The 17,487-nt window shown below is 47.6% G+C and overlaps 2 protein-coding genes across 2 annotated transcripts in view; one reads left to right on the forward strand and one right to left on the reverse strand.

Annotated features, from left to right (window-relative positions):
* The window catches only part of NR1D2 (nuclear receptor subfamily 1 group D member 2), a 28,931-nt gene extending 21,567 nt beyond the window's left edge, over window positions 1-7,364 (reverse strand). Inside the window, exon 1 of the mRNA XM_043893549.1 lies at window positions 7,224-7,364. Within this exon, the coding sequence (XP_043749484.1) occupies window positions 7,224-7,239 (16 nt within the window). The 5' untranslated portion in view covers window positions 7,240-7,364. The remainder of the gene's footprint in view (window positions 1-7,223) is intronic.
* Window positions 7,238-17,168, forward strand: LOC122687907 (translation initiation factor IF-2-like). Its single transcript, XM_043893639.1, has 4 exons — window positions 7,238-7,465; window positions 7,521-7,693; window positions 8,462-8,531; window positions 16,880-17,168. Exons 1-4 carry the CDS (start codon window positions 7,238-7,240, stop codon window positions 17,099-17,101), a joined length of 693 nt encoding a protein of 230 aa, XP_043749574.1. The 3' UTR covers window positions 17,102-17,168.
* Window positions 17,169-17,487: the final 319 nt, after the last annotated feature.

The raw sequence follows: 17,487 nt of genomic DNA on the forward strand, positions 1-17,487 counted from the left end.
CACCGGACCACCAGGGAAGTTCCAAGACATAAATTATTTCTAATACCTACTTTTCTGCCTTTGTAAAGCCCACATCTAATATCATGGGCAGATCGAAACAGTATAAAATATTACTGTAGCTGTTGTTGTTGAGTTGCTAAGTTGCATTTGATTCTTTTGAGACCCCATATGGCAGTAACAAGTAAAAGACATTTCTGAGAACAACCTGAGATGACTATTCTGAAGTGGAGGATTTTACAGGTTCCCAAAGTAACAACTGCAATGTAAGCATTCACTCTGAAACAAATGCTTTGTCTGCTAAAGGGAAAAGACACCCCAGTCTTTTTTTAAATAACAGCCAGACTTTATAGGATATTCAAGTGTATACATGCGCGCACGCACACACACACAGCAAAATGCTAAGGCCAAATCAATTCCAAAGAACAGAAGAACAGAAAGTCATTTCCATTTACAGAGAAGGAAAAAAAAGGCAGAGGAATAAGTCACTTTTAGTCTGTCATGATGACATTAGGAACCAGACATGTATTTAAGTACCAATTACACAAATCCAGACTCGGAAGCCCCTAGGAAGTACAGCCACAACCACAGTGCTCTGGTTATGACCCAGAAAAGAAGTGAGAACAGGTGCCAGCTGTGCCAAGAGAAACACAACGGTGTTCATCGTGCACAAACTTAAAGTGCACAGTGCAGCTAAATGCACTTGAGTCTTTTTAATCGTCTTGCTCGTACATCTTTGAAATTAATTTTTATTGAATATAGTTGATTTACAATGTTGTGTTAACTTCTCCTATACAGCAAGGTGACTCAGTTACATATATATACACACACACACATCCTTTTTCAAATTCTTTTCCATTATGGTTTACCCCAGGATATTGAATATAGTTCTCTGTGCTATACAGGAGAACCTTGTTGTTTATCTGCACTTGAGTCTTAAAAAGACAAAAAATACAACGTGGACAATTCCATCCACTTTTCCATTCCGGAAGCATACACCTGACATCGGCACTGAAGCTGGAGGTGCGAATCCGCTTTTCCTAAAGTCTGACCCACTTCCAGATGCCCGTAACCTGCACTTCCCACCTGCCCAGGGTGAAGCCTGAGCTTTAGGATTAATACCTGTCCTGCAACCTGGTCCCTACCCACACACACCGGTCACTCTCAAGGCTTGGTCCTGCACCAGTGGCTTTGGCATCACCTGGAACTCGGTTAGAAACTCAAGTTCTCAGGTCTCACTCTTCCGATGCACAGTGAAGTCTGAGAGTCACTGTTAAAAGTCAATGACTTCATCTGTGCTCAATGGGAGAAAAAGCAACCAAGGGTAATCTTACTAACAAGAATTTTATCTAACACTGATTTTAAAATCTGAAGACTCTTCAATACTCCAAACACAAGAAAGAGTCCTAACTTTGAGTTTACTCTCACTATCCAAAGAGATTACGCGAAATACGCATCAAAACTGCCCCTAGTGTTTTTCTCAAAATACACATTTCCAAGACCCTGCTCGAGCTGGAGAAGGCACCCTCAGGAATGAGCTTTTTTTTTGGCTGTGCTGGGTCTTCTGTGCGGCACTGGAGCTTTCTCTAGTTGCGGCGAGCAGGGTCTACTCTTGGTTGCAGCGTGTGGGTTTCTCATTTCGGTGGCTTTTCTTGCTGCGAAGCACAGGCTCAGAACACAGGCTCAGCAGTCCTAGCTCATGGGCTCAGTTGCTCTGTGGCAAGGCAAATTCTTAACCACTGGACCACCCAGGAAGTCCAGGAATGAGCATTTTGAACAAGTTCTCAAGGCAAGTCTTTGCAGGCAGAAGTTTAAGAATGGCTACAATTAATATACTATGGTTTCTCTTCAAAACGTATACATCTTTCGCCTTTTAGAATGGCTACACTACAATTAGTAAATTCAAGCACAAATTAGCCCATAATTTTCAAGGCTGATCTTCTCACTAACTGCCTGACTATCCCTAACATACTGTGAATCCAAAGAAAAATGATTTCAACCTTGAAGTCTCTCAAATGTCATGTTGCTAGGTAAAATCACCAGTTTTCATAAAATTTCAGAGATTTGAAGATCACATTAGAAATCCCAGGTGGTAGTAACTGATATTTTTTTTGTATTTATCTCCACTGAGAATAGGATACAAAGAAAAAGATTATCCTTAGTCCTCAATTAAATCCCCAAAAGAAGCTCTCACAGCCATTTATCTTTTCTAAAGGACTACTTTAGGTAGTGGGAGACTTCCCTAGTGGCTCAGGGGTAAAGAATCTGCCTGCCAATGCAGGAGACATGGGTTCAATCCCTGGGTCAGGAAGATCCCCTGGAGAAGGAAATGGCAACCCACTCCAGTGTTCCTGCCTCAGAAATCCCATGGACAGGGGAACCTGGTGAGTTACAGTCCCTGGGATCGCAAAAAGGTCAGTCATGACTTAGAGACTAAACTACTACTTTAGGTAGCAAATTCACTAACATCTCAAGAGGATAAGGTCAGGAAGTTAGACCTTTCCAGCGCCAGGATTTGAGTCAGCTATTTACATCCGCAAGTTCTTCTGAGTGGAGATCTGGGTTATTCTGATGGCTTGAGAAGTGTTTTAAAGTTGACTGGGCAATGAAAGGTATTAATTACTCAAAACATACCTTCCTTTGCAAAAGTTCCAAAATCAAACCCAAGAAAAATTACTAACAATAATAAAAAAATTATTACTTAATCAGTTCACTTAAGATCCAACTCCTGTCTTTAGGGAATTAATAATCATTTACAACCAGCAATTGTGCCAGGAACCATGGAACCAAAGATGACCCATCAAGGAGCAGCTACATTCTCTAAGCAAGACCTTCAACACTGATGTAGTTGTCTTAGCATCAACCAGACATCATGCTACCAACCGATGATTAGCGACCCAAGAAGGTTAAAATTTAATTTCCTAGAAGGTAAGATGTACATCTAGCAGTTCCTCAACCCGATGAAGAAGGGAAGTGAAGACTACAAGTCAGCAAGAATGCTGAAAATAAGGACTTCCCTGGAAGTCCAGTAGTCGAGAACCCACCTGCCAATTCAGGGGATACGGTTTCTATCCCCGGTCCGGGAAGAATCTACTTGTCACAGAGTAATGAAGCCCATGTGCCATAACTACTAAGCCCATGCACCGCAATCAACAGTAACTCCCACTCGCCACAACTGGAAAAAGTTCATGCGGAAGCAAGAAAAACATAGCCTGGCCAAAAATAAATAAAATGTCGAGAATAAAATGACACAATTTCACACCACGTTTAATCCTCATAAGAATCCTATACAATTAACTTCCATTATTCCAGTCTACAGAAGAGGAGCTCAGAGAGGTTAATACAGCTACCAAGTGGCAGGGCCAGGGTTGAATATCAATTCCAGAGCAGACTATTATCTCCTACTGAGAAGTCCTCTGCATGCAAGTCACTTTCAATTTCTCTAAACCTGAGTCAACTTCTATTAATAGAAAATGGGGATATCTGCCAGAGTTAGTATAAGATTGAAATGAAATGATGTTCATAAAAGGGAACTATTAAAATAAGTGCCTTTTTACAGAGAGAGTTTTTAACGAAAATGCAAGAAAGGTAAAATCCCTGAACCAGCAAGTCCCAACACCTTCAAAAACAGGCAGAATATACTTCTCAGATGCCTCAAGCTAAAATTAGCTGAGGCTGAGTTGTCTCTATTTTTAGTTGAAAAGGATCCTGGAGTTGGGCCAGGTTCCCAGGCTCGGGCTTACCCAGTGGTCAGTTTCAGACAATCCAGAAGTCAACATCCAACTCTGTACTGCTGGGAAGCACTCGCTGTCCTCACACAGCCTGGGCTTTTCTTACCCGGATTCCAGGCTGGCCCATCATCACCGCCACCCCACTCCCCAGCACCCTGGAAAATACATGCTTGAGATCACGTCATGACTGGACTTTTTTTTGCCTTGTGACTTAGAACAAAACATGTTTACTCAAGAAGCTTTATGAGTTTTCTCATTTTAAAAGCAGGTTTTCAATAACTTCTACTCACGGTATGACCGAGTGGACCTAACGAAGCCCTAAACTTCCGGTTGGGTCCCACTGTCAGGGCTCTGGAGAGCAAGATGGTGCCCTCCCTAGAGCACTTCACAGACCACGGGGGAGACAGCTCTGTCAACCTTTCATTCCAACACAACGTGAGCCACACTTCACACAGAATACGGAGAGCACAGGGCACTACAGAAGCCATGGATCAGGAGCTAAGGTAACAGACAACATGCGGGGGTTTTAAAGAATGTGAAAGTGATCAAATGATATACCACATAAGAGACTATTTAAGAAAACAAAAACAAATAGGTCTTATTTTGAAAAACAGAGTTCTTGTCTCCAAGTAAATTGCTGGAAAGGTGGGGAGGGGACAAGAGTAATCTAGACCCTGGAGGGAAAAACCCTATGGAGCAGCAACAAGATTAAAAAAGAGGAATGATGAAAGTGGGAGGCTCTGCTGACCCTTATACCATGCAAACTGTGGGCACCTACTCAGTGTCCCCTCACCCCCAAAGAGGCAAGACCCCCAAGCCTCGCGGGCACCTTTAGGAGTGACGTAGGCTTCAACCCCAACTGTGACTACAGCACAATCATCAGTTTGTGCTCCCCAAGGGGATTTCTCGGACCTGCCCCTAAGGGTAAGTTATGGAACTTAGACCCTCGCCTTCGACAGTGACAACAGCACCTTCCTTGACAGCGTTAAGGGGAGGCACAAAATAGTAACACATGTGCAGGGCCCATACATAACACGCAAATGCTCCACAGATACTGGTGATTATTATTTTACCATCATTATCCCAGGAGAGTTGGATCCCAATAATTCAAACAAATCTAACCCTCCCTATCCATTCTTTGTCCTTCAATTCTCAATCTGTCATGTGGACCCAGATTTCTCTGCAGGTTCTTATTTCCAGGCCACCTTCTGAATTCCTCAACTCCATTGTCTAGTCAGGCACCTTCCTTCTTCACTTCAAATTCTTCCCATTATCTTACTGTTTCTCTCTCCAAGTAAGTATGCAGTTACCTTTACAGTAAAAACATCAAGTAGAATGGTATTTAAAGAACTTTAATCAAAATCTCTGACAAAAATGAATCGAGTCAATTTCCACAGCTTCACTATTTCTCCTCTGTATTTGTCACAGAAAGGGTCACACAATGAGTCATGATATATAGGGCAGTTACACCAAAAGGTCACTGGGTGAATATGTATTGACTAATAAAATGGTATCAACCCAAAGGGAGGGGCTGGAGGCCTGCCACCAGCACTGAATTTGGCCTCACCCTGGGCAAGTTAAATGTGAAGGAAACGAAAGGGAATGCTTATTTAAGTTCCCTCAGACAGAGGGATGGCAGAAACACTATACCGGATAACAGCTTGAACCTGTAGCCAAATGGAAAAAGAGAAAATTTAAGAAAGATAATTGCAAGTTCCTACAGTTCAGGTCAAACAATTATCTGCAAGGGATGAACAATTATTCACAAGGGATGAAACTTAACTTCAAAACAGTTCACATGAAAAGGGTCTAGCTGACTGCAAGGTTACTGTGAGTCAGCAAAGCAGTATGCCACAAAAGCCCAACCTGCCAGACAGCTCATTTACAGCAGTCATTAACCGTTCAACAACTTCCACCTCTGGATGCCACATGCCAAAGGGCAACAAGGATGATGATCAGGGGGCAAAAAAAAAAAAAAAACCACGGAGCAAGGACCAAGGGATGTGAACTGGATATGGAAGGGGGGTTGGGGGAGTCAGCAATCCTCCCAAGAAAACGTTACAGTTTGTAATCACATCGTAAAATCAAAATTAAGATCAGTGATAACGTTCCAGGAAGGTTCAAATCTGAGAAAAACTTTCTAACCTTATCCGATCTCAAAACTAGAATTCATTCATGCTGAGGTAGAGGAGGATGAATTTCGTAATCTCAAAATCCCCCGCAAGTAAAAGTTTTACTTTTTTTTCCATAACAGAGTTGCTCAAATTCTTAAACTATCCTCAAGGTTATGTAGGCCCACAGGTAATTAAAAGACATTATTATTTACTGTTGGTGGAAAGTTCACAATTTGTTACCAGGGGCACGGCTTTTCGAACATAATCACTGGCTGCTTCTGCAGCCTCACTGGATTCAAGCAAAGGGCTCTCCCTTTGGGGGCCGGGGGCAGAAAAAAGGGCAGAAGGGACCCTAATATTGCTCCCTAGTGGGGAAGCAACGGGAAACGGGACAAGAAAAGGATTAATAAGGTCATATCTGTTATCATGGGAATTCCCAGGCTGTCCAGCGGTTAGGGCTGTCACTGACCGGGTTCCAACCCTGGTTAAGAAACTAAGATCCCCAGCCCTCAGGGTGAAATCTGTTATCGGATTCAGGAAAGATCAGCAACCTGGGGGTCACTGGGGGTCACCGGGCGGGAACGGCCAGGGTGAGGCTCCCGGCCCGCAGGCGCCGCGGGCATATTCGTCACTGGAGGTGTTTCACAAGGTAGACCGCGACCCCAGGAGGTCGTTGAAACGGTGAGGGTTCTTCTTTGTTGTGGAGACGAAACAGCGGCACCCACGGCGAGCCGTCCCCAGGCGACGCCGGAGGGTCCCGCGTCGGGGAAGCCCCGCGCCAGCCCCCGGGGCCCCCTCGGTGCCCGCCTTTTCCGTTCCGCCCCGGCCGAGGGCACTGCGGCGTCCGCGCCCTCCCGGCCTGCAGCCCCGCGGGTCCCCGGGGCGCGCACGCGCCGCCTCCCCTGAGCTAGCGACCCCGCGGGCGAGGGGCGGCCACGTCAGAGCCCGAGGGCGCGGGGGCGGGGCCTCCCGCGGGGCGGGGCCTCCCGCCCGCGCGCGCCCGCCCCCAGGGGCCCCCGCGGCCCGCGAATGTGGGTCACGGAGCCGCGCGGCCTCACGTGTCCCCGCCCGCCGCCGCCGCCCCGGCGCCCATTATGTAATGCCGCGTCACGCGCCCGCTCAACCAACCGGCGGCCGCGCGCCGCCGAACGTAAACACAGCGCGCACGTGGCTCGCGCGGCCGGGCCATGTGAGGGGGGGCCGGGCCGCCGCGCTGCGGCGCTGCGGGCGGCCGGGAGGGCGGCCCGGGGGGCGCCGAGCGTCGGGGTCCGGGGGGGCTCCCCCGCGCCGCCGCCGTGAGGGGGCCCCGCCACCGCACCCGCCCGCCCGCTGGCCGGCCCCGCGCGCCCGCCGCCGCGCCCCCCGCCCTGTCGGCTCTTACCCGCATTCACCTCCATGGTGCCCTCGGGGAGGCCCGAGGCCGCCCGTCCGCAGAGCGGGCAGCGCCCCCGCCGCTACCTCAGCGCCGCGCCGCCCCGGGCCGCCGCCGGCGGTGGTCGCGGGGCGCCCTCATGGGCGGGGCGCGCGGGGGCCCGCAGCCGGGCCCCGGGGCCGGAAAGCGGGCTCGGGGAGAGCGCGCGGCAGCGGGCGGCGCTCCTCGCGGGCCCCGACAACAAAGCGGCGGCGCGGCGGCTTCCTGCAGCCAGCGCACCGCGGCGGCGAGGGCGGCTGACGGGAGGGCAGCAGCGACCATGTGACCCGCGCACACACCCTCCCCCGCCCGCGGCCGGCCGCTGCGGCGACTCCGCCCTCCCGCCCGCCCCGCCCGCCGCCGGCGCCCGCGGCCACCGCGCCTCCGGGTTTCCTGCCCGGCCGGGGGTGCCCAACCCTGTACCCCGCCACTCGCCCCCGGTGAGTCCGCGGGTCACCTCCGATGGTTACCTAGCACCCCCCCACCCTACCTGGTGACTCTTCGGGTCACCCCCGATGGTGACCTAGGACCGCCCTCCCTCCCACCTAGTGACACCTCAGGTCACCTCCCAAGGCGACTTAGCACCCCCCCCCCACCTAGTGAGTCCTCGGGTCACCCCCGATGGTGACCTAGGACCACCCCCCCACCTAGTGAGTCCTCGGGTCACCCCCGATGGTGACCTAGGACCCCTCCCCCCACCTAGTGAGTCCTCGGGTCACCCCCGATGGTTACCTAGGACCCCCTCCCCCCCCGCACCCAGTGACTCCGCGGGTCAGCTCCCATGGTGACCTAGGACACCCCCCCCCCCCCCACCTAGTGAGTCCTCGGGTCACCCACGATGGTTACCTAGGACCCCCTCCCCCCCGCACCCAGTGACTCCGCGGGTCACCTCCCATGGTGACCTAGGGACATCCCCCTCCCCCCGCTCCCTGCCACCCGGTGACTCCGCGGGTCACCTCCGATGGTCACCTAGTGCCGCGGGGTGGCGCGGGGCAGACCCGCTTTTCAGGATCAGGGCTGGGCTGACTGCTGACCGCCTCAGGGGTCGGCGCTCCCACAGACAGCTCTGCCGGAATCTCTTTCCTCTGCACCGCTCGGTGACTTCATCCTGTCCAAGAGCTCAGACACATCTGTGTTCTCAATCTGAGCTTCAGGCGCTTGCATCCAGTAGCCCGTTTGATTATGCCACCTTGATGTCCTTTTGGCAGCTCAAGTTTCAGGTGTAAACAGGCGCCGCTCAAAAGGAAGAAACTGGAAATACATGACCTGTGTGCTGAGGTATGAGGAGGGAAGTGTGTTGATGTCCGCAATTGAAATGAATTGCAAAAGTAAGGGAACTCCTTGGTGGCCCAGTGGCTGAGACACTGGGCTCCCAATGTAGGAGACCCAGGTTCGATCCCTGGTCGGGGAAATAAATCCCGCATGGTGCAGCTAAAGATCCCATGTGCTGCAACTAAGACCCAGGGCAGCCTAAAGAAATATTTTTAATAAAAAATAAAATGTTTTTAAAGTAAGGTGGGCTGAAGAACATGGATAGAAATACAGTAAGATGGCCCTTGTAGATGTCATATGTGGGTATTCACAACTGGTAAAAGTCTTCCACAGTTGCTCTTTGAAAATTTTCAGTGTACAGTGTTGGAACTGTAATGTGTGAGAAGACATCGCTTCTCCCTCCACCACCCCATGAGCACACACACCACCCCATCTTAATCTTCACATTTTGGTAAATTTGCCAGTTCCTGAAGCCAACAAGTCAAGTTTCTCTTTTCTCTCCCTGTCCCTCTGTCTCTCTTACCACCTTTTATACCTCTATTCAATCCATTAAGAAATCTGAGCTATTCTGTTGCCCATTGCTGTTTAGTGGATAAATCATGTCGCTAAGTCCTGTCCAGCACTTTGCAACCCCATGGACTGTAACCCACCAGGCTCCTCTGTCTATGGGATTCTTCAGGCCAGAATACCAGAGTGGGTTGCCATTCCCTTCTCCAGGGGATCTTCCCTACCCAGGGATCAAACTCCTGTCTCCTGCATTGGCAGGCAGATTCATTACCAGTGAACCACCTGGAAAGCCCTCTGTGGTATTCTACCTTCAGTTTTAATACTTCTCACCATCAGCATGGATATTAATCTGCATCAAACCATCATCTCTTGCCTGGGCTACTGTAATAGTTCCCTAACAGAGGAACAACTCCTGTATCCACCTACAACCACTTCTCCCCAGTTGGAGTGTTATTTTATTATGTAAATGAGATCTAAGTACTCTGCTCAGAACCCTTCAATAGCTTCCTATTGCTTTTTTTTTTTTTTTTTAATCCAGTGCCTTAAGCTGCCCTGCAAAGCCCTGCACAAACTCTGAGCCCCCTCCCCAGCACTCTACACAGCTCTCTAAACAATGGGGTCCTCTTTCCTTCCCTACCTCAGGGCTTTATCACCCTCTGATGCTGGAGCAAGACTTCTCTAGGCTACATTTTATAGCTTGCTTGTTCATTTTCTGTATCAACCACCATCTGCTTCTGCATGGGTAAAATTAAGCTGACCCAAACAGTGCAGAAGGCAGAAATCACAGAGAAGACACCACTCTGAAAAGGCCCTGCTGTATGGTTCCCTCAGTGTCCTCCAGGCACCAGTTCCAGGACCTCTGTTGTTTTTGTTTCCCTGAGTCGTGTCTGACTCTGTGACCCCATAGACTGTAGCCGCCAGGCTCCTCTGTCCATGGGATTCTCCAGGCAAGAATACTGGAGCAGGTTGTCATGCCCTCCTCCAGGGGATCTTCCTGACCCAGGGATTGAACCAGCATCTCTTATGTCTCCTGCATTGGCAGGTGGATTCTTCACCTCTAGTGGGAACCCTAATATAAGCTGTGGACTTTGGATGTGTCAGCAGAGGTTCACCAGTGGTAACGAATGTACCCCTCTGCTGTGGGATGTTGGTCGTGGGGAAGGATGTGTGTGTGTCAGGGGACAGAACGTCTATGGGAACTCTGTACTCGTCATTCAACGTCGCTGTGAACCTGCAACTGCTCTAAAAGGTAGAGTATATTTTGAAGAGAGAGAGGGGGATGAATGAAGAAAGCGGCGGTGACATCCATACACGATCATGTGTCGAACAGATAGCTGGTGAGAAGTCGCTGTGCATCAGGGAGGCCCGCCTGGTGCTCTGTGATGATCAGAGGGCGGGGTGCAGGAGGGGAGGGAAGCTCAACAGGGAGGATGGCTGATGGGGGTTGCTGCAGGCAGAAACCAGCATAACCCTGTAAAGCAATTGTCCTCCAGTTAAAACAAAACAATGATAGAGAAGATGCTGCCAGTTAAGTTGGAAAAGAAGAATGGAAATAGACTCTCTCTTCCACGATAATGCCTATGAAATAAAATCTGTTATCTTCAAGCCTTCCATCTCTTAAAGGTCGCCTCCATCCTGTGCGGCTTGCTGGTTAACTGTCAGAGCCTGCAAAGCTATAGATGGCCCTGGTCGGTCACGGCCACACCACTGGCCCCTGGAGTCGTGTGGGGCCCCTCAGAGCCAGAGGAGGGGCGCAGCGGCGCCAGCGGGGACGGGCCCCAGAGTTCCAGAGCTGCCGCGGAGACCGCCTTTTGCTGCTGTCCTTCTAAGGAGCCTCTGTTTTTAACCCTATGGAGTCTGTGACTCAGTCCACAGGAATTCCCAGACTATTCAGAGTGGGTTTCTACCTACTCCTCCTTTCTCTTTCATCACTTTCTTGAACGAAGTGACTTGTGTCTTCAAACATCATCTGTTAAAAGATGCAGATTTCCTGAGAAAATCACCTCATCAACCCTTATATTCCACTCACACTGCGGCCCTGGGGAACTGCACACAGGACCATTCAGTCTGGATTCAGATAAAGGAGTGGGGAGCCTAAATCGGGCTTCCCTGGAGGCTCCGTGGTAAAGAACCCACCTGTCAAAGCTGGAGATGCAGGTTCGATCCCTCAGTAAGGAAGATCCCCTGGAGAAGGAAATGGCAACCCTCTCCAGTATTCTTGCCTGGAGAATCCCATGGACAGAGGGGTCTGGCTGACTACAGTCCATGGGGTTGCAGAGTCAGTCACGACTTAGTGACTAAACAGCAACAAGCCTAACATTAGAGTCCTCTGATCCCAAACTCAGTACAGCAGGCCAAGCAGGGCCCTTCCTGTGAGGACCTGGGTGCAGGAGAGACAGGAGGAGACAGGGAAAGGAAACAAGATGAAGTCTCCTAATAGTTAAGGCCAATTAGAAATGTCTAGTGTTTTTCCTCATTTTCAACTGTTCTAATGAACCCTGCTGGCTCCCAACACCTCAGTAACTCTCCACCTTAGCTTTGCCTTCTCTGTGCCCTAGGTCAGCAGCTCTCAAACATTTTCATCTCAGAACCCCGTAGTATGTGTTAGTCGCTCAGTCGTGTCCGACTCTTTGTGACCCGTGGACTATGGCCCACCAGGATCCTTGTCCGTGGGATTCTCCAGGCAAGCACACTGGAGTGGGTTGCCATTTCTTCTACACTCTTAAATTATTGAAAACAACAGAGCACTTTTTCATGGACTATATTTGTCCTATCCACCTATTAGAAATGAAAACAGAGAAATGTTTAAAACACAAACACACACAGCATGTAAGTCACAGAACAGCGACATCATGAGATATCAACAGACAGCTTTGGCGGTTTCCTCTGCTCACAGCAAATTGCAATTGCTATTCAACCTCATGATAGCTGTGATGTAATTTCTTGAGGCCTTTATTTTTCTTTACTGCTCTGGTCACAGCACTGACTTCTAGAGTCATCACTGAATCATGCCTCTATTGTAAACAAAAATTTTTCTATACTTATTTTTTAACTAGAAGCATAAGTTTATTATATGATACATAAATAATAAACATTTCAATTTAATGACCAATGATGATTTACATAGGTTTTAGTTCAGTTCAATCGCTCAGTTGTGTCCATCTCTTTGCGGACCCCATGGACTGCAGCATACCAGGCTTCCCTGTCCATCACCAACTCCCAGAGTTTACTCAAACTCGTGTCCATTGAGTTGGTGATGCCACCCAACCATCTCATCCTCTGTCATCCCCTTCTCCTCCCACCTTCAATCTTTCCCAGCATCAGGATTTTTTCCAATGAGTCAGTTCTTCGCATCAGGTGGCTAAAGTATTGGAGTTTCAGCTTCAGCATTAGTCCTTCCAATGAATATTCAGGACTGATTCCCTTTAGGATGGACTGGTTGGATCTCCTTGCAATCCAAGGGACTCAAGAATCTTCTCCAACACCACAGTTCAAAAGCATCAATTCTTTGGTGCTCAGCTTTCTTTATAGTCCAACTCTCACATCCATACATGACCACTGGAAAAACCATAGCCTTGACTAGACGGACCTTTGTTGGCAAAGTAATGTCTCTGCTTTTGAATATGCTGTCTAGGTTGGTCATAACTTTTCTTCCAAGGAGTAAGCATCTTTTTATTTCATGGCTACAGTCACCATCTGCAGTGATTTTGGAGCCCCCAAAAATAAAGTCTGCCACTGTTTCCACTGTTTCCCCATCTATTTCCCATGAAGTGATGGGACCAGATGCCATGATCTTTGTTTTCTGAATGTTGACCTTTAAGCCAACTTTTTCACTCTCCTCTTTCACTTTCAACAAGAGGCTCTTTAGTTCTCTTTCACTTTCTGCCATAAGGGTAGAGTCATCTGCATATCTGAGGTTTATTGATATTTCTCCCAGCAATCTTGATTCCAGCTTGTGCTTCTTCCAGTCCAGTGTTTCTCATGATGTACTCTGCATATAAGTTAAATAAGCAGGGTGACATTATACAGCCTTGATGTACTCCTTTTCCTATTTAGAACCAGTCTGTTGTTCCATGTCCAGTTCTAACTGGTGCTTCCTGACCTGCATACGGCTTTCTCTAGAGGCAGGTCAGGTGGTCTGGTATTCCCATCTCTTTCAGAATTTTCCAGTTTATTGTGATCCACATAGTCAAAGGCTTTGGCATAGTCAATAAAGCAGAAATGGATGTTTTTCTGGAACTCTCTTGCTTTTTCTATGATCCAGGGAATGTTGGCAATTTGATCTCTGGTTCCTCTGCCTTTTCTAAAACCAGCTTGAACATCTGGAAGTTCACGGTTCACGTATTGTTGAAGCCTGACTTGGAGAATTTTGAGCATTACTAGGTATCATCACTAGGTAAATCATGTCTTCTCATTTTGTATCTTCATAAAATATTCAGTTAAACACATTACAATATTACATCTGTGCATAGAAAAAAATCACTCAAGCTGAATTAATCCATTGACACCAAGATGAGTGAAGTGTTTATGCACAATCCTAGAAATGAGGTGCATACCTAACACACTCCAATACAGTAACAGTATCTTATGAGATGCAATAAAGCAAGATACAGTCTACCAAAACAGTCAAGTTTGTGTTGAACAGAGAAGTACTCTACGCTGTTCAAGTTTTTAAATTTAAGTTAGTTAAGATAAAATATAAAATTCAGTCCCTCAGTGTCACTAGCTATGTTTCAAGGGTCAAAAGCCACATGTAATTCATGGTATAACCATATCCCTCATTACAGTTTTAGAAACTTTCTTATTCTTCCTGAGTCAGTGTGAGGAATTATTATTCTAGGAATTTGTCTATGATGTTTGCTTTCAAATTTATTTAGGTTTTCAAATGTAAAGTTGTTCAATTATTTATTATCTTTTAAACCTCCATCAATTTTGTAGTTTCTCATTCTTAATTTTGTTTATTTGTGCTTCCCCCCCCCCCGCCCCGAATTAGTCCCACTAGAAGCGTATCTACTTAACTGGTTTTTTCAAAGGCTCGATTTGGGGCTTTATTGATTCACTACATAGTATTTGTCTTCCGTTCTACTCTGATTTCTGCTCTTTGTTTTGGTTGCCCTCCTTCTGTTCTATTTTCATCTGCTTTTTCTAACTTCTTAGTTTGGACGTGATTCTTGTTAGAGGCATCCCAGATGGCTCTATGAGTAAAGAATGCCCCTGAAATTCAGGAGATTCAGGAGACGCTGGTTTGATTCCTGGGTCAGGAAGATCCCCTGGAGCAGGGCATACATCTTATTAAGTTTGCTTTGGTTGGCCAGAGCCTGTCTTTCCTGCTGGTGGCTAAGGACCCCCCCACACACACACACTGATAATGCTTTAATTCATCCTTTCCTCCTCCAGGGAGTGTGCTGGTTGCTCCCTCAGTGTAAGAAAGCCTCTTGGAACTTAGTGATTTTAAACGGAGCAATCACTTCATGACCTTGGATGGCTCCTGTGGGTCAGGACTTGCAGGGAGCACCTCCTGGCTGGGCGTTTCCGGCTCAGGGTCTGTCATTCATGACAGTCAGACAGTAGGCAGGGCCTGAGGCCCAACCCAGCCTCTCTCTTGGGGTGTTACTGGCCATCCCGCCCGTCGGGCCGCTCAGGGCTCTAGCACAAGTGCTTCAGAGAACAGGGCAGAAGGTACATCACCTGTTCTGTCTGAGCCTCAGAAGTCACGCGGCACCAATTTTGCTGCATTTTTAGTTACAAAGGAAGTCAGGAGCACACTCAGATTTGAAGGACCAGCACACACACTTCACCTCTTCATAAGAGGACCATCAAGGTCCTGTTGTGAGTAGCATATGGGATGGAAGCTATTGTGCAGCTATCGTCACTCAAACTGGGAACAGCGACACACACAGTCCACCTTGACTTGAGGACCATGTTCCAAGTGTCATCTTTAAGACACTGTACTTCTCAAGATGAACATTTCCACAACCTCTGCCTGGCGGCATTTTCTAAGGCTCAGTGTAAAGAGAAAGGAATGAATCAGGTAACACGTGGGCATGGAAAGACTCCCACTCCAAATAATGGCTCAGTTTTTGAGGTTAGATCCCACATGACACAACGAAGACCCCGTATGCCACAACTGAGATCCGACACAGTCAAATAAGTAAGTAAATATTTAACAAAATAATGTCTGATGGTATTGGAATGGGAGAGCTCCCTCAGAGAAGAATCTGGTAGGAAGAGTGTGATCCACACATAATGGGTGTAATCTATACAACATTACAGAAAAATCCAAGACCATCCTCAACAGAAGTCATCTGGCCAAGAGACCTCATTGAACACAGTCGGAAAATATCTAATGCTATCTGGATACCCTAGTTGAATTTTGTTAAGTACTCCACTGATTTAATAACACACTAAACAGATTTTTTAAAAATAAGAAAAAGTTGCATGATAGTTCAATAAATAAAAATGCCCAATCATCTTCAGTACTCTCTATCATAGTTTGAAAAGAAAAAAACCTACAGTAAGGGAGCAGGAGAGGGATGAATTGGGAGTTCGGGGTTAGTAGATATGAACTTTTACATACAGAATGGATAAACAACAAGGTCCTACTGTATAGCACAGGGAACTGTATTCAATATCCCGTGATAATCATCATGGAACAGAGGATAAAAAAGTACATATGTATAAAACTGTGCCACTTTGCAGTACAGCACACAGGAGCACAACATTCTAAATCAACTACACTTCAGTAAAAAATAAATTAAAAATAACAGAAAAATAACCTACAATATTTTTTCCTGGGGTAGGGGTGAAGAAAGCAAAAACATCAGGTACAAAATATAGCTCTAGGTCTTCCCTGGTGGTTCGGTGGTGAAGAATTCACCTGCTAATGCAGGAGACACAGGTTTGATCCCTGATCTGAGAAGATCCCGCATGCTGCAGAGCAACTAAACCTATGCGCCTCAACTACTGAGCCTGCCCTCTAGAGCCCGAGAACTACAACTACTGGGCCCGCCTGGCCGCCAGGAAGAACTGCAGCACCCCACCCCCTCTCCAGTTACTGGATCAGGGGCCACGTGCTAACAAGGGCTCCCAGTGACTCACGAGCTCGGTGAAGCTGGGGAAGCTGGCCCTCTGCTACAGGAAGCAGAGATTTTGCAGCAGAAGCGCTCTCCGTAGGGATGGGATAGGCAGCCTTCTAAGATAGTCCCTGGTGATCCCCGCCTCCTGGTATTTACCCCCTTGTGTAATCCAACCTTCCTGTCCAGTACTGTGAACTGGATGGAGTGACTTGCTTCTAAAAATAGAATACCGTGGGAATTCCCTGGAGGTCCAGTGGCTAAGACTTCTTCCAATGCAGGGGGTGTGGGTTTAATCCTTGGTTGGGGAGTGAAGATCCTTCATGCCTCACACCCCAAAGAACAGAAACATGACACAGAGACAGTGCTGTAACAGATTTAATAAGGCCTTTTAAAATGGCCCACATTAAAAAAGAATCTTAAAAAAAAAATAAAAATAGAATAGGGAGAAGGGATAAGTTGGGAATTTGGAATTAACATACAAACACTACTATATAAAAAATAGATAGCCAACCTACTATATATAGCACAGGAAACTCTGCTCAATATTCTGTAATAACCAAAATGGGGAAAAAAAAAACTTAAAAAAGAGTAGACACATGTATATGTGTAACTGACTCACTTTGTCGTACACCTGAAACTAACACAGCATTGTAAATCAACTGTACTTCACTGCAAAATAAAAAGAATAGAATATGACAAAGTGATGGATGCCGCTGCTGAGATTCTGTCTTGCAAGACTGAACATATCTTCCTCACACTCTCTCTTTCCAGCTCTTCTTACCCGCTCACCCCAATCAGTGGTTAGCTATGTTAGGAGCTGCCCTATGGAGAGACTCCTGTGGTCAAGAACTTGCTGGCCAAACAACAACCAGCAAGGAACTGGATCCTGCCAACAAGCAGTGCGTGAGGTCAGAGCGGATCCTTCCCCCAGCTGTGCCTGGAGATGACTTCAGCCACACCCAGCACCTTGATTGCAGCCGGTGGAGACCCTGATGCAGAGAACCCGGCTAAGCTGCATGCAGATGTCTGACTCACAGGAATGTGAGATAATAAATGTCATTTAAGCTGGTAAGTCTTAGGGTAATTGGCTACTCAGCAGCTGATGACTGATTAATAAAGGGGGCAATCAGCAGATCAGGACACTGAAAATTCGTACATGTTCAAATTCCCCTAACGTCACAGGGACCTAACAGACCTGTAGATAAATAAACACCACCCCGTAGAGCCAACAGGCTTCCCAGGTGGCGCTAGTGGTAAAGAACCCGCCTGCCAATCCAGGAGACGTAAGAGACTGTGGTCCGATCCCTGGGTTGAGAAGATCCCCCAGAGAAGGAAATGGCAACCCACTCCAGTATTCTTGCCTGGAGAATCCCATGGAC

Source organism: Cervus elaphus, chromosome 32, assembly GCF_910594005.1.
Source record: "Cervus elaphus chromosome 32, mCerEla1.1, whole genome shotgun sequence".
Lineage (NCBI taxonomy): Eukaryota > Metazoa > Chordata > Mammalia > Artiodactyla > Cervidae > Cervus > Cervus elaphus.

What these genes read in the sequence shown, in the direction of transcription:
- LOC122687907 (XM_043893639.1), top strand. Translation starts at nt 7,238, where the DNA reads ATGGTGCCCTCGGGGAGGCCCGAGGCCGCCCGTCCGCAGAGCGGGCAG. An exon ending in TACCCCGCCACTCGCCCCCG is followed by an intron (nt 7,694 to 8,461) that starts GTGAGTCCGCGG and finishes TCCTTTTGGCAG; the next exon opens with CTCAAGTTTCAGGTGTAAAC. An exon ending in TACATGACCTGTGTGCTGAG is followed by an intron (nt 8,532 to 16,879) that starts GTATGAGGAGGG and finishes CTCTCTTTCCAG; the next exon opens with CTCTTCTTACCCGCTCACCC.